This window comes from Ixodes scapularis, unplaced genomic scaffold, assembly GCF_016920785.2.
Source record: "Ixodes scapularis isolate PalLabHiFi unplaced genomic scaffold, ASM1692078v2 PGA_scaffold5__190_contigs__length_132052651, whole genome shotgun sequence".
Classification (NCBI taxonomy): domain Eukaryota; kingdom Metazoa; phylum Arthropoda; class Arachnida; order Ixodida; family Ixodidae; genus Ixodes; species Ixodes scapularis.
Window position 1 is genome coordinate 6,438,344 of NW_024609880.1, and position 19,997 is coordinate 6,458,340.

At 45.6% G+C, this 19,997-nt stretch overlaps 1 protein-coding gene across 1 annotated transcript; it reads left to right on the plus strand.

Annotated features, from left to right (window-relative positions):
- Positions 1 to 1,616: 1,616 nt before the first annotated feature.
- On the plus strand, positions 1,617 to 19,902 carry LOC120847578. Its single transcript, XM_040219408.3, has 2 exons — positions 1,617 to 2,726; positions 19,816 to 19,902. Exons 1-2 carry the CDS (start codon positions 1,617 to 1,619, stop codon positions 19,900 to 19,902), a joined length of 1,197 nt encoding a protein of 398 aa, XP_040075342.3.
- Positions 19,903 to 19,997: the final 95 nt, after the last annotated feature.

Genomic DNA, 19,997 nt, shown 5'->3' on the forward strand with positions numbered 1-19,997 from the left:
GTACAGCTTTAGAAAAGGAAAAAGTACAACGATGCTGCTCGAAGATTTCACTGATATTGCGAATGAAGCTCTAGATCATAATAAAATCTGCTTAGCCCTTTTTGTAGATTTGCCGAAAGCTTTTGACACAATAGATCATTCAAAAATGCTTGAGAAGTTGCTCACGTTCGGTTTTAGAGGACCATTTTTTGAGTTTTTTAAAAATTATTTTTCAAATAGAACCCAGTGTGTTAAAATAAAGCAAAATATTAGCAAGGAAGTACATATAAATTATGGAATACCTGAAGGGTCTTCATTGGCCCCCTTGCTATTTAATATTTTTGTAAACGATTTGGGAAACCTGAAATTTCAGTCAACGCTATTTCAGTATGCAGATGATACGGCTTTAATTTTTCCACATGAAAACTATGAAGTGGCAGTGACAATATTCCAAACCGACATTAATCTATTATCCAATTGGTTTACTGAAAATCATATATTTGTGAATTCAAAAAAGACAAAATTAATGTGTTTTAGAAATCCCCACAAGCGTGTCTTATTGAATCGTTCTGTATTCCTTCCTGGAAACAAAGGGGTGCAGGATACTGAATTGAAATATGAGGCTAGCGCTAAATATCTTGGACTAAATTTCGATGAACACATGACTTGGGAATGTCACATTGACTGCATTAAAAAAAGATTAAGAACGGTCTCATCATTTATATATCGTATTGGTACTTCAACATGTGCTCAAGTAAAGAAAAATATTTATTGTGCTTTAGGAGAGTCTATACTGAGATATGGCATTTTGATTTATGGATCCATATTACGAACCGTAGATAAACTAATATATAGGATAGTGAACAATATTGCATATGGTACACAGGTTCAACACTTAGACCTCATCAACAAACTTGAAGCATTTAATATAATTCAGTTGAGTATTTAATTTAAATATATAGCTATAAGAACAAATTATTTCTCTAGAACAGAATACAAACATCCGGTGCAGAAAAGGCCTCTCAGGAATATAGACAGATATTATTTGCCAAGAATAAAGACGCATTACGGAAAAAGAAGGAGAAGTTTTTATATCCCTTATATATTCAATAAGATACCAGAAGAACTCATTAGTTTAGACTCTTTAAAAGAAGTTAAAAACAAATTTAGAGCATGGTGTTTGCAAAACCAGATGTAAACATTTTTATATACAGATGTTCTGTTTATAAATTAAATACTTCATATTATCTGGGCGGTCTAAATCTGTTATTTTGCGACGGCAGAATTGTTTTGTTCTAAATGCTTACGGTTAAAAGTTGTTGTTTTTGATTGTTTGGTTCGTATAAAGAAAACGTTCCCGTTTCTTCGGTGGGCGTGATATTTTGTAAGTCATCTATTTGGTTGTGATAATGAGAAAACAAGATAACACTTTTTTTTTCTTTCTTTATTTTCATGTATATCTCCAAAGGAGTGAACTTGTCATTGATGTATTGTTGTTGTTTTGTTTGTGTTTTGTTTGCTTTTCAACGCAAATGGCAGCGTTGTATAAATAACTATTCGCGGCTGCCGGGCCACGTCGTACAAGCCTCTAGGCTTGGATTCCACTTCCGGCCACCGAAGCGAAAGGACGTGTGAGCATGAGCTCCGTCGGAGCGGGTTCAGCGGCCGCTGGCCGCGGTAACAGGAACATGGCTTCTGCCGAACAGGACTACCAAGTTATCCTGCCAACGCTTCCAACAATTGCAACAATTTTGAATACTGCTTTTTTGCACGCCGATGTGACCATGAGGCCATACCGTCTGGAACGTTTTCGTGACGCCCTGGTTGGCCTGGCGCTGCTCCCCGAGGTGCTCGCCTTGGGGGCGTACCAGTACAACCACGTTTGGGCCGTCACCTTCAAGAGTGTCGAGGGCAAGAAAAAACTGCTCGCCGCCGGGGATTTCACAGTCAAGGAAGGACGGTGCGTCGTTGTCGACCCAAGCAACCAGGACACGCGGCTGAAGCTCCACTGGCTGTTGCACCAAGTCCCGGACGACGAAGTGCGAGTGGCCTTGGCGCCCTACGGAAAGGTGACGGAAGTCGCCAGAGACGTGTGGCGGGCCCAGGGGTGCGCCGGCATGTTGTCCACGACGCGCTCGGTGTCCATCAGGCTCAAGGCCGGACTCACCGTGGACTCCCTCCCTCATCAGCTGCGCGTCGCTGGGGACCTGGCGCTCGTGGTTGTACCGGGCAGGGCGCCGCTGTGCCTTCGGTGCCGAGGGAAAGGCCACATTCGTCGAGAGTGCCGTGTACCGCGTTGTGCTCTCTGTCGTCGCTTCGGCCACGAAGACAGCCAGTGCATAAGGACGTACGCTAGCGTCACGGGGCCCGTGGGGAATGAGGACACGTCCGAGCTACTCATGGATGTGGTCGAGTCCCAAGAAGCAGCCGGAGGCGAAGGTGGCGAGCCTCCTACAGAGGCGACGCCCACCGGGCTTTCCGCCGGGGACAGAGCCGACGGCGGGAACGACGGTGAGCGACGCCGTCATCCTGAGGCGCTGCCTGTGGACGGTACCCCTGCTTCGAAAGGTGTCACAGAGACCGCAGTTTCGGCTGTGGCGGCGACGCCCAGCGAGGAGTCGGAAGCCATGAGTGTCGGGGAGGCAGGCTCCAGCGGCGCAGTCCCCAAGCGGGCTCGCGAAGACGTCGACGAAGGTCTAATCTTAAGTGCGGTCCTTCCCGAGGAACCGCCCCGAAAAGCGACTCCTGTGCGTCGGGCAAGCCTCAAGCCTAAGCCCAACATCCCTCCGGAGAGGCGACCACCGGCGACACCACCCCCGTAGGTGCGATAACCCGTTTTTTGTTGGGCACCTCTTCTCGGACTGGAAACCGACAAGACTTTGAGGGGACGATGTCCTCGTGCCGCCGCTTTGTGGCCCGAACTTTCGGCGAACTGTCTTGTCGGACCCACCGGGCGGCACACCGGGACTGTGAGTCTGTCGTCGTTTTTCAGCGACTTGAGCTGTGCACCATGCGGCCCGTTTGATCTAGTTTTTGATGGCAGTAAGCCTTGAGACAGCGCTTCGCGTCGCTACGCTGAACGTGCGAGGCCTGGGAGCAAGGCGGCGGCAGTACCAGCTGAGCCGCCTTTTCCTGGAAAACGACCTTGACGTAGTCGCTGTCCAAGAGACAAAGGTGGAAGGCGAAGAGCAAACGGACCGCATGGTGCAACCTTTCAGATCGCGATACAATGTATGTGTGTGCCACTCCGTTGGTACATCAGGGGGTTGTGCTCTTTTTTTTGCGTAATTCTTTGGGAATTGTGGAAGAAACAGTGATTGTTTGTGAATCAGGCCGCTTGATTGTTTGTGATTTTTCTTTTTCGGGGTTGCAGTGGCGAGCTATCTGCGTTTATGCGCCAAACCGGGAGAGTGATAGGAGAATGTTTTTTGAACACGTTGAAGCTTATCTGAACTGTGAAAGATTTGTTATTTTTTTGGGTGATTTTAACTGCGTCTGCGCAATAGAAGACAGGGCGCGACAGCTGCCGCTTCGGGACCAGAGTGCTTTATTTTTGAACTCGTTAGTGCAGGAGTGCAATTTAGAGGACGTCGGGTTTGTTTTGTCGAAGGCAGATTTTCCCCAGTTTACACACTTCCAACGCGAGAGTCACGCGAGGCTAGACAGAGCGTATATCTCCGCAGCCCTGGTTCCCCTGTGCGAGAATTACGAAGTGAAACAAGTTTCTTTCATTGATCATAGTCTGGTAATATTTTCAATCGGATCGAGAGAAACAAAATCGCAGTTCAACTGGGAATTGTGGAAATTTAATGATAAGCTACTAAGAGATGAGATTTTTATGTACGGGGTAAAACAAAGCATTGGGAAATTGCTGGAGGCTGAGTCGGGAAACTCTGTTGTACTGTGGGAGCGCTTTAAAGATGAAGTCAAAATCAGCGCGATTGAAAGATCGTGTATCTTACGCCGCCAGGAAAAGCAAAAAGAAAAAGAGCTACAGTGTCATTTAGATTTCCTTTTAAGCGTTGAATGTGCACAACCCGGAAAGTTTACGAGAGAAATAAAAGAAGTTAAAAGTAAACTGGAGCTTATCGATGTCGAAAAATATAGAGGAGCCGTGATAAGAGCCCGCGCCGAACGTCTGTGGTTGGGTGAAACGCCGACGAAGCGTTCACTTGGGAATGAAAAAAGATATGCGACGCAAAATGAAATAAAAGAAATAGAGCATGGGGCCGTGGTGACTCGCGATAAAAAGACCATCGAACGCGCCTTCGTGGAATATTATCAAAATCTTTGGGGTCGCCGCAGACACGTGGAAGAAGGATTTGCCAGCGTCCTTTTGCCACTCATGCCAAAATTAGATGACGAAATTAAAGCCGACCTTGAGGCACCGATTAGCGTGAGAGAAATAGAGAAGGCTATCGACGAACTGAATCCAGGGAAATCGCCCGGTCCCGGCGGCTTAGGTGCCGCCTTCTACAAGGCTTTCAAATCTGATGTGGCGGAGGTCCTGCACCGCACGATAGCGGAGGCGTACGATAGAAAAGCAGTGCCTCCATCCTTCCAGAAAACGCATATAGTATTAATCCCCAAAAGTGATGATCCCGCGAAACTGTTGTCTGTTAAGTCCTACCGTCCCATTAGCCTAACAAACGTTGACTATAAAATCGTCATGAAGGTCTTAGCGCGAAGGCTGCAAGGTGTAATAAAATCTGTTGTCGGGCCCCACCAAACATGTGGCATCAAGGGGCGAACGATTACAACTAACATACACGTAGCAAGAAGTATCTTGGAATGTTGTGATGCTTTCGAAGGTCGCGTAGCCATGTTGCAGCTTGATTTCGAAAAGGCGTTCGATAGGGTAGCACACGACGTCCTTTTTTGTATTTTAGAGCACGTTAACGTTGGGTCTTTATTGTTGGAATGGGTTAAAATGTCCTACGCGGAGTGTTTTGCGAGTGTGATTGTTAATAAGAAAGTTACTGAAAGTTTTCAAGTACTCTCCTCGGTACGGCAAGGATGCCCATTATCACCATTGTTGTTTGCTCTCTATTTAGAGCCTTTTTGTTTAAAACTTCTTTTCAATGAAAGAATACGCGGTTTTAGGCTGTTGTCGAGTGAAATCAAGGTACTTTCGTACGCAGACGACGTTGCTGTCTTCTGCGACGACAAAGAAAGTATTTCCGAGGTAGTGAAAGAAGCACTTAATTTTTGTAAATTTTCGGGCAGTGTTATCAATTGGGATAAATGCGTGGGCTACTGGCATGGTAGCTGGGAAAGTACACCAGCTGTTTTTGAAAGAGTTACTTGGTCTTGTTTGCCGGGCAGGTACCTCGGAGTGCCGCTTGAGCACTACCGCGATTCTACTGAGTACTGGAGGGAAGAAGTCGAGAGGGCTCGGGATAAAACGGCAAAGTGGGGGGCTCTAAATCTTTCAATGTTTGCCCGCTCCACAGTTTGTAATTTGTTTATCGTTGCTAAAGTCTGGTACGTGCTCCAGGCTTTGTGTATGTCTAGAGTAAGCGTTCAAAAGTTTCACCGAGTGTTCGCGATTTTTGTGTGGGGGTCGGTGTGGGAGCGCACCGGTCGTACAAATCTGTTCCGCTCTGTGAAAAGTGGCGGGCTAGGACTGGCTCATCTGTTTCTGCGACAAATGGTGTCAAGATTTATGTTTCTGCGGGATCAGGGGGATCCTTTTCTGCGGTCTGTATTACAAGTTAGGCTCCGTAATGCATTGTCTGAGTTTGTTGTGTCCTCGAGTGATGTCAGATGTACGCGGGTTCGAGGTTTTCTGCGCGAAGTGATTTTGGCTCTCCATTTTCTCAAGGTTCGATTTTCGTTGGAGTACTTAAGCGAAGTTACACGAAAGCGCCTGTACAAAGACTTAGTCGAGGTGGTCTTCCCTGTGCCTTTGTATAGGTCTCTTTTCTGTGAGGGCCCGGGCCAGGATGTCCTCAAAAGAGTTAAACGGATGCCAGTAAGGCCAGCCGTGAAGTCTTTCTTTTTTCAGCTACACACCGGCACGCTTCCCGTTAAGCCCTGGCTTGAAGAAAAAGGCATTTTTGTTCCTTGGTCGATTAACTGCCTCTTGTGCCGGAAGCCCGAGACTATCGATCATATTTTCTTGGATTGCTGGGATGCGGTATTCCACTGGGACATTATGCAGCGTACTTTAAAAAAGAGTCTCCCAGTGTCATCCTATGGCATCCGTTTTCTTCCCGTAGAAAATGAAGGGGGCGTTCCCTACGACATGTTTATGGCCTTGGCCCTGCACAGCATGTGGAAATCGAGGATGGCTGTGCGACATGCTGACGTCGATGCTTGCCCCGTGCGGGATTACTTTATCGAGCATATTGTTCACTTAAGAGAATTGTACAGAGCACAGAGTGAACAGCCTGACTGGATTCCAGTGTTAGACAGTCTTGTCGCCCTGAGAGTCTTTTAAACCATGTGCCCCGGCCAGGCCGAGCCGGATGCTTTTAACCTTCAAATTTTGTGCGATTGTTTAACTACGTTTATGTTCCAAACCGGCAATAAAGAAAAAAAAAAATACAAGCCTCTAGGCTTTGACGGACCCGATTTTCTGTATTATGAAAAAAAGACCAATAAAAATTATTATTATTATTATTATTATTATTATCCCCTGAGCCATTCAAAATACACCCAGAGGTATGACATTGCTGCAAAAAAATCAACATGCTGGGAATATTTTTTATTGCTTATTCAGTCACCGAAAAATTCCGTCCGTTCAAAACGACCATTATAAAAGATGGAAACGCAGAGTATGGGTGTAGTGTTCGGGTTAGTGTGGTGTTCCGTTGTACTGATTTTTGTGTGTGCCGTGTATGTTCTCAATGAATGTTCACCTGATGCTTCCAATAAACGAAATGTGTGTATACTAGAGGATCCGCAAGCGCGAAAGTGCCCTGAGGTAGTCAAATTATTTTTTGAAGAACATGAATTGGGCGGTACCTATCGCCACCTAGCCTAGCTACTTGCAATTACTCTGCTTGACCCCGCCATCTGGTGGCTAGCAATTTAACCTTCTTTCACGCTACGCGATAAACAGCGGCTTCGACTTTGTTCTATCGAGAGCGGTTTTTGGTTTCGCGGATTGAGTTTGCCCTTCTCCGTGATGTGCGGTTGACGAAGGAATTGTGACTCGAGGAACACCAAAGGTAAGACGCGAAGTGTGCGAAGAAACTGGGTATCGGTTGTCCCCGTTTAACATCGCAGTGCTGTCGACGAGAAGACTGAGTAACTGCTTTCGAAATGCAAGTTTCTGTAGCTGCGAGGGGAATCTGGCTTCGGAAATAAACACAGTTCGCGGAAAGCTCGTGCTACGCTTTTATTTGCTGCTTCTCTCGTCCCGTACAAAAGACGTAGCGTCCTCGTCAAGCCTTATTGGGCTCGATCTGCTCGATTCGGGGCCGCCATATTGAGGTGCAAGCGACGGAGGAACTTTGCTCCCCTGCTTCAGGGACGAAGGTTTCTCCCTTTCTTAAGGAACATAGGTTACAAGACCGTTCCTCCCCTAAGGGAGGACTATCCATACCCTTTTTTCTAAGAGTGTAGTGGGGAGTCAGAAACGGAGGTAAAAAGAAAATGGGACACTTTTATAGCATGTCGCCGAAAGGCATACAGATTGATCAATGCGAAAATTCAGAGAAAGGGTGAAGAATGGATGAGTAATGTAAGCAAGAAATATAGATACTCAGCCAAGAAGTTTTGGGAGCACTTGAACTCACTCGGTGAAACGACGCAAGCTAAACAGAGGTTCATACTCTCGCATCAGGAAGATCAATTAAAGGGAGATGATGCGATACGACAGTGGTTCTCAAATAGGGGTCCGCGGACCCTTTGGGGTCCGCGAAGGCATTCTAGTGGTCTGCGAAGCCCCGCCTTATCAGTCAAGCGCGGCAATTAAAGTTGTCTTTTTTCAGATTTAAAAGAAATGTTTCAGTTTTCGGGCGAGTTTTCTCGTGTGTATATCAACAAGACAAGTATACTTCACTTTAGCCCTTAGTTATATCCATTTATTTAATCATTATTATATTTAACCTATACCTTTCCCTTCCCCTCACTACGAACGGGGTCCTCCATCATCTCCGCCGATCCACAAGTGGTCCGCGAAACATGGATGGTTGAGAACCACTGCGATACGACATATAGGAGCAGTGATGGAGGATAAACTTCGCGAACGGGTACATGTAGAAGATGGAGAACCGATGGAAGTAGCAGTCCAGCTTGCGACATCGCGGATTTCGGACAAAGAGAATGGAAAAAGGAGGAACGAAGAGTCCCTAGTGGCATGTCGACAAGCACAGATGGTATCTTACTCAAGGTGGTAAAGAATTTGGGTCCTAAATCTAAAACAAAACTAAGGGAGGCAGCGAGCACTATGATAACAAAAGGAAATATTCCAGATGAGTGGTGGCTTAGTAGGGTGAGTATGATATATAAGAGAAAGGGGAAGTCTGATATTAGGAATTATCGTCCATAACCGTGACACCAGTTATTTACAGGTTGGTAATGCAGATTATAAAGAACAGACTGGGGGAATGGGTAGATTGCGAGGGCATACTGGGCGAGTCACAGAACGGGTTTCGGAAACAAAGAAGGTTGGAGGACAATATATTTTCTCTAACGCAGTGTATAGAAATAGCGCAAAAAGAAAACAGACAGCTCTGGCTGGCATTTCTGGATATCAAGGGTGCATATGACAATCTGAACCAAAGGAATCGGTGAGACATAGTGAAGAGCTTAAACCCAGATGAAGGACTAACAGAATATTAAGGAACATTTACAAAGATAATAAGGTGATTATAACATGGGAAGGAAAGGCAAGGGGGAAAATAGAAATAAGACGAGGCCTTTCCTAAACAAAAATAGAAATAAGACGAGGCTTTTCATAAAATGATATCGTACTAATGGCTAACAACAGGATAGATTTGCAGGAATTGATGAGCATCTGTGGTAGGGAAGGCGAGGAATTAGGTTTTGGAATTCAGTAGTGAAAAATCAGCAGTCATGACTTTAACAATGATGAAGTTCAGAGGCTGAAGATACAGAATATTACTGTTGAGATAGCTAGTAAATACAAGTATCTAGGAGTATGGATATGTGATGGGTGCAGAATATCTCAGTGAGCATGAAAAGTATATAATAGGTAAGGGCAACAGAAATGCAGCTGTAATGAAAAATAGAGCACTTTGTAATTACAACAGGTATGAGGTGGTGAGAGAGATTTAGAAAGGGGGTCATGGTGCCTGGCTTGACTTTTGGAAACGCAGTGCTATGCATGAAATCCGAAGTGCATGCAAGACTAGAAATAAAACAGCGCGGAGTAGGTAGGCTAGCTTTGGGGGCACATTGCAAAACGCCAAACCAGGGAGTACAAGGAGACATGGGATGGGCGTCATTTGAGGGCCGGGAAGCTGTGAGCAAGATAGAATTTGAGGATCGGTTGAGGCAAATGGATGGGGAGCAATAGGCACGAAAGTTTTTCAGCTATTTATACATGAGAAGTATAGACAGAAAGTGAAAGCAGCGCACTAGGAAATTAAGAGGAAAGTTTTTAGGCTATAGTGCAGTTACAGAAGAGCATGTCTCAGTTAAGAAGAAAGTTAAGGCCACAGAAAAAGATCGGTGGCTAGAGGGAATGCAGACGAAGGCGGCTCTAGAAAGCTATAGATTAAACAAAACAGTTATTGCCAACGAAAGCATTTATGACAATTCTAGGGGAAGCCTATTGTTGTTTGAGGCAAGGACAGGTGTTTCGCGAACTAGCACATAGAGAGCGAAGTACCAAAAAATGGTACGAGACGGCTGAGCACTTGATACTCTACTGTACAGGGCTTCACCCTATGCCTACCGAAGACAACATAGATTTAATAATGTCATTGCGTTTTAGAGAGAGCGAATGAAAAGTGGATTTCAAGACAGTAGAGATTACCAAGCAAAGATTAAGTGAATGGCGGCAGAAAGCGAGAGAAAACTATGGATTTTCTTATTAACTGATGGCAAGGAAATTTTAGTCTCACTTTCTTTTCAATGCGGAGTGAATATCGAATTCACACTCAAATATTCTAAGCTTAAGTGGTAAAACAAAATGGCTAGGTGGCGTAAGATACCGCCCGATCCAAAGGGTTCAGTTGGATTCATCCATCCATCCATGCATCCTGCCGTGTAGTGAAGAGAACCATCTCTTCCGTAGGAGATTCAATGATGTCGCCCCAGTAGCACCGACAGCAAGAAATCTAAATGTCCTTGACTGACAGTTCAGAACTCGGGATCAGCTGGCTGTTTTCAGCAGTGTGTTACTTCTTATATTTTTCTACCTTTCACCCGCACACGACCCGGCACCAACTATTTCTGGGCGCCCGATTCAAGGTAAGAGCCAAAGCCCCAAACTGCCGCGGAAGCAGACGGCCAAGAGGCCAAACATTCTCCGCATACGCGTGGCACTAGCGCGGCCTGGGGCCCTAAGCTGGACGCTTAGTGAAAACGACGGCGCGAAATCTGGCAGCCGCGATTGGCCAACGCCACACTTGACCTTGGCGCCGGCCAATCATAGCCGCCGAATTTCTCGCCGACTTTTCCGCCAAGTGTCCAGATTAGGCAACGAGGTAGAGGGGCTTAGAGCGATAAACCGGGGTTCCGGTCTGCACTCGAAAGTGACCCCCATAAGGCGGCTGCCATTGTACGCAAATTTGACCACACGTCACATGACCAAACCAAATACGTGACGTCACAGAAAAGATGGCAGCGCCCATGCAGCGGCTCGCCCCAGCTGGGCCGGAGCTTGTCGGATGCTTTGTTGGTTGTCGTTCGTCTCGGCGAGTTGATTTCAGACGCGGAAGCCGTAATATGAGCCTGGTCGAAAGCGAGTTCAGAGTTCAGCGTGGTGTTTGACATAGGTATAACGTGAAAATACGGAGGAACGGTGTGCATTTCGCTGGTGACCGACCGGGATATTGCCACGGAAGAGACAATATGCCCTACGTTGCTCGGACCTCGGATTGATTCGGATACCGCTAGGATAAAATTTAAGGCGACGTTTCTGTGCACTCGTTGACCATCGGAATCTTCGAGGTTTGCAGTGAACCGTGTGCAATATATTTGGATACACAGCTTAGCGACGGAAATTGCGTGAATCGTGCTTGGCGGTGTGCAATCGTGGTGCAGCTTCGGTCAAATGACCGAGGGCTCACTTTGGTTGTGCGGCGCACCGGATGGCTGCCTTGAAGCTGGTAGTTCCCGTGCCGTGCTGAATGATGCTTTGCTGCTTCCGAAATTGTTCCGGCGTAGACGTGCACTTTCACGGAGCACAGATGTTGTAGTTGGTATTGATCCCGCTGGTCTGTCGCACGTTTCGTCAACACAAACGTTTCATCCACACTCGTTACGCGAATTGTAAGCTGTGCGGACATTTCATCGAGCGTGTTACCTACCCAGCTCACGCCGCTTTGTGGCAACAGTCTGCAGTGGCTCATTACCAGAAAAGTGGTCCCAGATCCATTTCAGCTCAGTTCGTCCACGGCAGTCGCCAAACCCCGAAGGAGAGGATTTATTCGGACCGAATGCCACTAAAGCAATGCAGCTTCTTCAGTGGTCAGGATAGACTCTCTTCTGCGAGTTTTGTTTTATTGTCACGGATCCTTGTTCCAGTCCTATCTTCTATCAATATTCACTATTCTGGAACACTGCAGGTCATGCTCGGCTGTCATCGTATGTTCTGGTGGAGGTGCTGGGTACTTTACCCATGGCCCTTCACTCTGTGTGAACCCGGCGGCTCCTCAGCCGAGTTGCCCGATAATGGGACACGGGTGGCGGACTATCCTGCGTCTTATACCCCGGCGGGCCGTAAGCAAAGTCCTAACCCAAGCCTGGCAGAACAACCGCAAGACAAGCGAGTACCACAAGGAGTAACCTCTGAAATACACCACGAAGCACCTGAAATCCGAGCCCGTTGCTGCTACCAGGAAAAACCACCGGAATTCGGTCTCCTGCCTGAAAATCCAAAGCTGACTAAGCCAACAATGACAAACCTGTAGCAGGAAACCACGTCCCCTCCCACCATTGTTTGCATGCCCGTCGCAAATCACACTCCGATGCTTTTTCACACAGGTGTATGAAGACGTCAAGGACTGGATTGAACAATATGACAGCGTCGCTCGCCACATTGGTTGGACAGACAACCAGCTCCTGCAGAACCTATACTTCTCGTGGAAGGAACTGCCGGCGCCGGTCTGAGAACCATGGATCCTCCTTAACGTCATGGGAAGTTTGCAAGATCGAGCTGAAGCGTGCATTCGTCAGCCAACATCAACGAGAGAGAGCCGCATTCTTAATTCTGTCCAGGACACTTCCCCAACGAGAGCGCCACCGCACTCGTGGAGGATGTTTTGCGCTTGATCGAGCGCCATGCCCACGCCCACGCCGACCTTGATGCTACAGAAGAAAAGAACCTAAGAACCCCATGCCCTTCATGTGAGGGACAACACCTTCGGCAGCCTTGTCCCCAACCCCCCAACAACAGTCGAAGTGTTCATATCACCGAGGCTTCCAACATTGAATGTGCACTGCATGCCCGAGCCTGTCACTATGAACAACTTTCTGGCGTCTCGTCACTCGAGTTGTCCAGCTGCTACTTCGGCGCCAGCCTCCCAGGCATCCACGACATTGTCTGGGAGGAGATCAGGAAGCTACTTCCTGCCATCAGTTGCCCGGCTTTTATTTTGATTGCCGAGATTGTTTCGGAACAAGTTCGACAGGTATTTCAACCGAGACTTCTGCGAGCGAAGCGACATCTGACAAACCAAGGGCAACTTACGCCACAATGGCACGACGACCGCCACCGGCTGCCCCTTAGTATTCAGTGCCAATTCAATGAGACACTCTCACGCTGAAGCATTCCCGACATCGTGTGTAGGTCTGTGCTCAACAAAGTACACCGAGGAAAACGTAGGTGATGCGAATGGCTGACCGAAAACCACTTTGCTACCACTGCATGAAGCCGACCATGTCTACCAAAGCTGCCCGTACCGATGAATTGGTCTGCAAGGGTTCGTGCCGAACGACCCTCGATCACGTCTCGAGGAGCGACCACGGGAGATTAAGGATTACCTTCGGCGACCTTTGTCCCCGATGCCGAAGGTGCTGAATCAAAGATGTTGAATCCCTGATTACCCCGAAGCTCCTGATGTCCATCACCTCAACGAGAGGTAAGCACGACAAAGCAGGGGAGCGGCAATGCAGTGACAGAGGATTTGGTGTCGGTTGTCGTCCAAAGGCAATACCTAAAAATTTGCCGACACCAATTATCTGTGTCCACTCCACGAAGCACACAATTTCCAACTTTGAGAGAGAATGCTCCTGAGTGACTTGAAGGAATAGAATGGTTCGTTGCTCTCAAAAGTGAACTGCAAGCATCACCATACTCGGATAGCAAACAAACATTGTTGCCAGCTATTAAATCAACGGTACAGCAAAAGGTACATCCACGTAAGCAATACATCCCGAGCTTGCTGCATTGATGCAGAAAACTACCAGGAAAATTTTCGGATTAGAAGCCAGCCCGGCAGCTTCAGTGCATCAGACGTCAGTGGCCGCACATGACGTATGATTACAAGACAGCATCGGTCGGTCAAAGTTGCCACTCGACCAAACTGAACACCGACGTGCCAGGAGTGTCATCCGACAACAAGGTCCACAGGTACTACGACTGAACGCCTGACACGAGACTGTCACAGAAAGAAGTCGTTATGGAACCATTTACTAAGAATCAATAATTATCTAATCAAGTGGAAATAAACATATTTGATACACTAACCAGATAAACATATCTCCGCTTGCCTTCACGCCTTGAGAGTCTATACACCGAGAATTGTGTTCACTGCACGCTCTGGACCTTACGAGGACACTCGCATCTCTGACCTAATATTAATTAATGGGACATACCAGACTGGCAGACTTCTTGCATGGGGCTGCACTCGTTCAACCTTTCCTGAACATGTGGTGCATCCGAAAACCAACTCCAGTGATGTGAAAAATTTATTTATTAATTTATTCCCTCCAGGGGCCTTCGTAGGCAATTGCAGAGAGGATACTTAAGACTACACACATGATAATAACATTAAAGCACACTGCTGTAACTTGTTAAATGAAAAAACAAACATACCTCTGAGCATATAGTTTAATAGTATGTGTTGATGCATTGTTATATAGCATGACACTTTATATATGTATGACACAATAGACCCTTTGCAGAACCCCATCAAGCAACACAACTGTCACAATTTTTTTTGGCGTAAAGCACACGAATGGGCCCCAGTTCACATCGAACGTTAATGCAGCATTCGAGTCCAATAGATGCCGAGCAGAGTTCACAGTGATGGCGGACATAACATTCTTGCCGAACAAATGTCCAAAGTATGAAAGCCTGGGGTAATTAGAGTAGTAGCGACTGTAATTCGTTTCATCGGAATTTGGCAGACGGCAAAAGGTAGTCTCGGTGAGTGAATACACACATTGGTGAGAGGCACATGACAACATATCACCAGAGTGCTCGTCAGTACAGATTTGTCACACACCTTTGCTCCGTCTCTCTGATTGGCTCGAGGGGGCTGTGGCGGTTGGCCTTTTCCAAGCTATGGTGATACAAAGTATAGGCAGCCCACACTTTTGAAAAGAGCCTATTAAAGAGACCGAAAGGAATCGTAGTCAACATTTTTCAACAAGACTGCTCTCCAGCCAAGGGATGAACACAAATATGAATCATCTTATCCAGGTAATTAGAACAAGTAAATAATTGACCGACTAACACAATGCACTCTTGATGGAAAAGAGTATTGCTGCAATAAATCCTACGAAAGAGAAAAAATGTGCAGTTAATCTATGCATGCACCAAAACCGTCGTTCTTATAGCAAGTCGAATAGCTTTGAAGCAGGTGCCTGCAACGATTTATTCTTCCCCACACTCAATAAAACGTCATCCTCGTAGCTGAAAATAAGTGTGACTACGCACTCACACACACACAAAAAAAAAAGGAAGAAAAGCGATCGAATGTAGAATCGTGGATTAGCGAGCACAAAAGGTTAAAATCGCAGGAGCTTCCTCGCTAAAAGTTGCTACGGTTGTTCGGTGACGGAGGGCTGAAACAACTTCCCTTAGGCCCTAACGCGACGTTACATTTCGCGTAGATTCTCAGATATTTCAAAGTTCAGACAAAGCTCAGAGAATGCGAAAATTTCATGTTAAAAGCACTCAAAGTTCTATCGATCCTCGAACAGATCCCGGAATCCGAGCACCGGTACGGCGATGCAGAGCTGATGCTGTCTCACAGGCGTTAATATCCAGATGATCCAGAGCGATCTTGCGCAAAAGCGGTATAAAGTCTCATTCCTTCATATTTTCACAATATACCTGCGTCAGCGAGCACGAGGAAGCCCAAAGTCGTCGGAAAGCAGCTGCACATCACGGCTACCGCGCACCGAACAAACTCGCATCCGCCAGCTCTGGGCGCTGCCATCTTGCCTGTGACGTCACGGCTCTTGGGAGGTCACGTGACGAGTGGTCACTTTTGCGTACAACATGGCGGCAACCGGGGGGGTGCCGCTTCCGAACTTCCGGTTTATCACTCTAAGCCCCGTAACCTCGTTGAGATTAGGGCCCCTGGCCGTGCTTGTTTCGTAGTTTCGTATTTTGTCCAAGCAAAACGCGTTTAAATCGAAATGGTCACATAAAAAAAAATATGTTCCACGTGTTGTTAGAAAACATAAATGGCATATCTTCAATGATAATGTAAATACTTCATGCTAAAAAAAAAAAAGAAACGTCCGCCTGGCGCCGCTACATAGCCGTTCGTGCCAGAGCCGTTCATTAAAAGAGATTGGCCATACATTGGTTTGAATAGGCGAGCATCTCGGGGCCAACCACAGGCCGCGAAACTGCCCCTAGCGGTGGTCGTGAGCTCTAAATATGTTACACGACTAATTTCAGCAATTTTTTCGTCGCTAGAGTGATAACGTTTAGCTCTCGGTGACTAAAAACTTTGCGCATGTGAGGTTTTCGTCACGCCAATATTCAAGTGTAGAATAAATGAACGTGCCCTCCAAACCAGGGCCGACTTGCTAGAAACAGCGTCTCAGCTAGGGATGTCGCGAACCAGCCTAGGTTCGATTTCAAAAGGTTTCGATACTTTCAAAGCGAACTGATGTTTGAATTCGAAAAATTTCGATATTTTCGTACCGACCGAGGTTCGAATTCCAAAGATTCGCAACTTTCGATCACAGCGGAGTTTCGAATTCGAAAAGCTCGAAGCTTTCACGGTTTCAAAAATTTCGGGTTCGAATATTTCGAATATTTTTTTACTTGAGGGTCGGTAAATTCGAAGTTTTCGCACTTTCCGAACATGAAAGTTCGAGATATTCGAACAATTCGAATTTCCTCGGATATTAAATTCGAAAAATCGAAGATTTCGAAATTCTTTGGATATAAAAATCAAAAAATTCGAACGCTTCGAATTTGTTTAAACATAAAGTTAAAAAAATTCGAATATTTCGAACTTCTTACTACATAAAGTTTGAAAAGTTCGAAAGTTTCGATTCTCTTTTAACGCTAATTTAAAAAAAAAATTCGAAGGTTTTGAATTTCTTTTAGGTCCAAGTTTTCAAAGTTCGAAGCCCGGTTTTCATGTTCCTCCACAGTTTCAGTTTCAAATAATGTTTTCACGACTCACTGTTTTTCATGAAATCAGGTTTAGAAAAGATAGGGTGTGATATTCAGACTCCGCGATGTTGGGTCAGGCAATTAAATGAGACGACAAGTGTCCCGGATGTGCTGGAATATTTGGTAGTGCAGATGCAGAGTGACGCGTGACCATAGATCAGTACCCCGGGGTTGGGGAGGGGGGGGGGGGGAGGGAGGGGACGGGGGAGGGTCTTTAGCGTGCATCACACAGTAGTGATCACACAGACGCACTGTTTTACAATACTCATCCAGTTCGAAACGTCCAGGGGCGGGCAGGAGGTTGAAGCTCACAAAAACCTTGAAGTGACCTGGCAAATTACCTCCCTACCCCTTGCACGCTGGTAGTAATCCGATCGAACACCACCCGAGTGACGCTGACATATAGTAAATTAAGTTTGTAATTGTCCTGGAGGTTTATTTTCCGGGACGGAGGAAACGCCTTGCAAAAAAGCACAAAAGCCGACACACCTCGAGGTCGAGGAGCGTCCTACCAAACAAGTGGCGTCGGGAGAAGAAAAACGGGAAGGGGGGGGGGGGGGGGGGGTGTAGGGGAGGGGAGGGGGGGGGGGATGCAGTTCCCCTTTCTCCCTTCCAGATATTTCGGACACTAAAGAAAACAATGCGGGGAAAGAGGGCGTGGTCGAGGTTATTTTAATCTGAAATTATTTATGCATATGTATAGCTACTGTCGCTCTTCACTGCATAAAAGATCGAGTAGATGGTCATTCTCGAAAACTCATTGTTAGAAGGCACTACTTGTCACATGCTTAGTGATTCGGAAGTTCACAGCTATGTCTTTTCGACCTGAATAACTGTGCCATTGATAAAAATAAATAAAAAAACAACATAACAATAAATGCCGAGATAAAAAGCTGACGAAAAAAAACTATCAAGAATTCGCCGGAAGTGTTGTATTCTTGCATATTCAGAAGCTCAGAACTTCGAAACATGTTTCTCCTACCAAAATGTGTGCAGGCTAAAAGAAACACGTCCCAAGAACGTGAAGTGAAAAAAAAAAAAAGTTTATTTTTTAATGACGTGCTGAACTTGAACAATATTGGATATCTTCTCCTATGACTTAATTTAATCCTGAACGTGAAAAAACAATAAATACATTATTTTTTATTCTGCAGATGGCAATGATATGTACTGTCTGTAGTGTTAATTTAAATGCGATACCTAAAACTTAGACGAAAAAAATTCCAAGTTTAGGGCATACGTACCCATAGATACATGTTTGGACATTTCTTCGAAACCTATCTTAAATAACAATAATCACATCTTAAGACGACTCTTACCTAGGCTATACATAGATCATTCTTAAAAAAGTATAACATCTCTACCATAAATAGCTTCGGCTATAGCGCGCTTCAAATATGGCACAAACGACAATCGTCGAAAAACTGTCGTCCTTCCTCGCCCCTTCGGGAATTTATTTCTTTAAAACTAAGCCCGCCAGAACATTGAAATAAACGGCATTGCCTTTTGTAAGGAACGCAGCACCGCATGTAAAAATTTGAGAAAAAAAAGAATTGCGAATGTACCTCACTACTTGAATTCAAATGAAACCGTCCGCCAGTCTTTCGAAGTTCGACGAACGTCGAACGTTTACCTGAAAGTTTGAAGTTCGTCGACCTTTTGACATGTCAGGATTCGAAAATTCAAAACTTTTAGAATTCCCTTGATAAATAAGTTCAAAACTTCGAAAATTATCGAATTCATTAGCGTAGGAAATTCGAAAGTTCGAAAAGCTTCGAATTTTTTAGTGCAAGAAGTTTGAAAATAATCGATTTTTTTGGTATGTCAAGTTAGAAAGTTCGACAAGCATCGAATTTTGCAGCGTAATAAGTTCGAAAGTTCGAAAAGGATAGAATTTTTTAGCGTCATAAGTTTGACGGTTCGAAAAGCGTCGAACTTCTTAGTTTAACAAAATCGAAAATTCGACTTCCGTCGAATTTTACAATATAGAAAGGTCGAAAATCGAAATCTTTCGAACCTTTCGAACCGCTTGATTCAATAGTCGAAACTTCGTTCGAAAAAAGTTCGCGGCAACCCTAGTCTCAGCTGAGACGGGGAAAGAAAGCACTGTTAAAGCCAGCGCACGATCCGAGCGAAACTCGCGCCCCGCCTTTTGCACTGCTTTCCTTCAGCCAGTCTCAATTTAGGCGCTGTTCTAGCAAGCCGGCCTAGAGTAAACTGTCACCGATATCTGCACAAAAATCAGTAGTGCAGACAAAGGCATGGGTACGAGCGCGTGGCTTTGGAAAGTGCCTTCTATGCACGAGTTCTCGTACAAAGAAAAGCATTTCGTTGAGCTAGGCTCACCCGCCTGCGCCGTTGTCTTTACTGCATACGTTCGTGAGATATAGTAGAAAGGCTGAGATTGGAACGCACCGGGATGACCAAATTAGCTGTGCAAGTCAGCACTGCTTTCCGTCCAATAGCGTTTCTTGGCTTTGGTAATCGTAGCGTAGGGCAGTTCTTATTCGGGTTAAGAAGCTTGACGGTCGGGGCCAAGTTTTTCGGCCCCGATCGTCAAGCTTCTTAACCTGGATAAGAACTGCCCTACGCTTCTCTCTCACGAAAGCTCCAACCGTCACCCCGCCGAAATTTGTACTCGACCGTAGCATTGTATAAATAACACCCGCGTTCATCTGTAAAAGTTCTTCCTGACGAAGGCCGGACTCCGGTCGAAACGTCGAAGATTAAATCGTCCGTTGTGGCTGTTTCCCCCACTAAGGGTTCTTTTATTCTTCTATATATGTATATATATATATATATATATATATATATATATATACAGGGTACAGAAAATGATAAGCATTGTTGTTAAACTCGCATATATATGAGTTTAAAACCACTGTTATGGGAACAGGCCCCTCGTAGTGTGGCAACCTTGAGAGTAACCCGGAAAGGGTCAGAGAAAAATGAAGTATAGCATTTGATGTGCGTTTAGTGACTTGTGAACTCCGGAGATCTAGTAAGAAATGTATAATAGATCCAAGCGACACGCTGTATATTATAAAATTTCAAGAAATGCATGTGCAAAATCTCTCTAATATATTGAAGCTCATATTATATTGCAGACCAAAGCTGCCCTGGTCATCCGTCCGTTTCTGACGAAGTCGGAGCTGGTATTTGTCATGACTGAAGACTTTGCGACCATCTATTAGAAACTATGGCTGTGTACTTAAATACCGAGAAAAACATATGAATATAAAACAGTCATGGCTTTTTCGCGAACTGCGTCGCGGATCGTATGCATCAA

Coding starts and splice junctions, on each gene's coding strand:
- LOC120847578 (XM_040219408.3), top strand. CDS start 1,617: ATGAGCTCCGTCGGAGCGGGTTCAGCGGCCGCTGGCCGCGGTAACAGG. Junction 2,727..19,815: donor CGCCCCGAAAAGCGACTCCT/GTGCGTCGGGCA, acceptor ATTATATTGCAG/ACCAAAGCTGCCCTGGTCAT.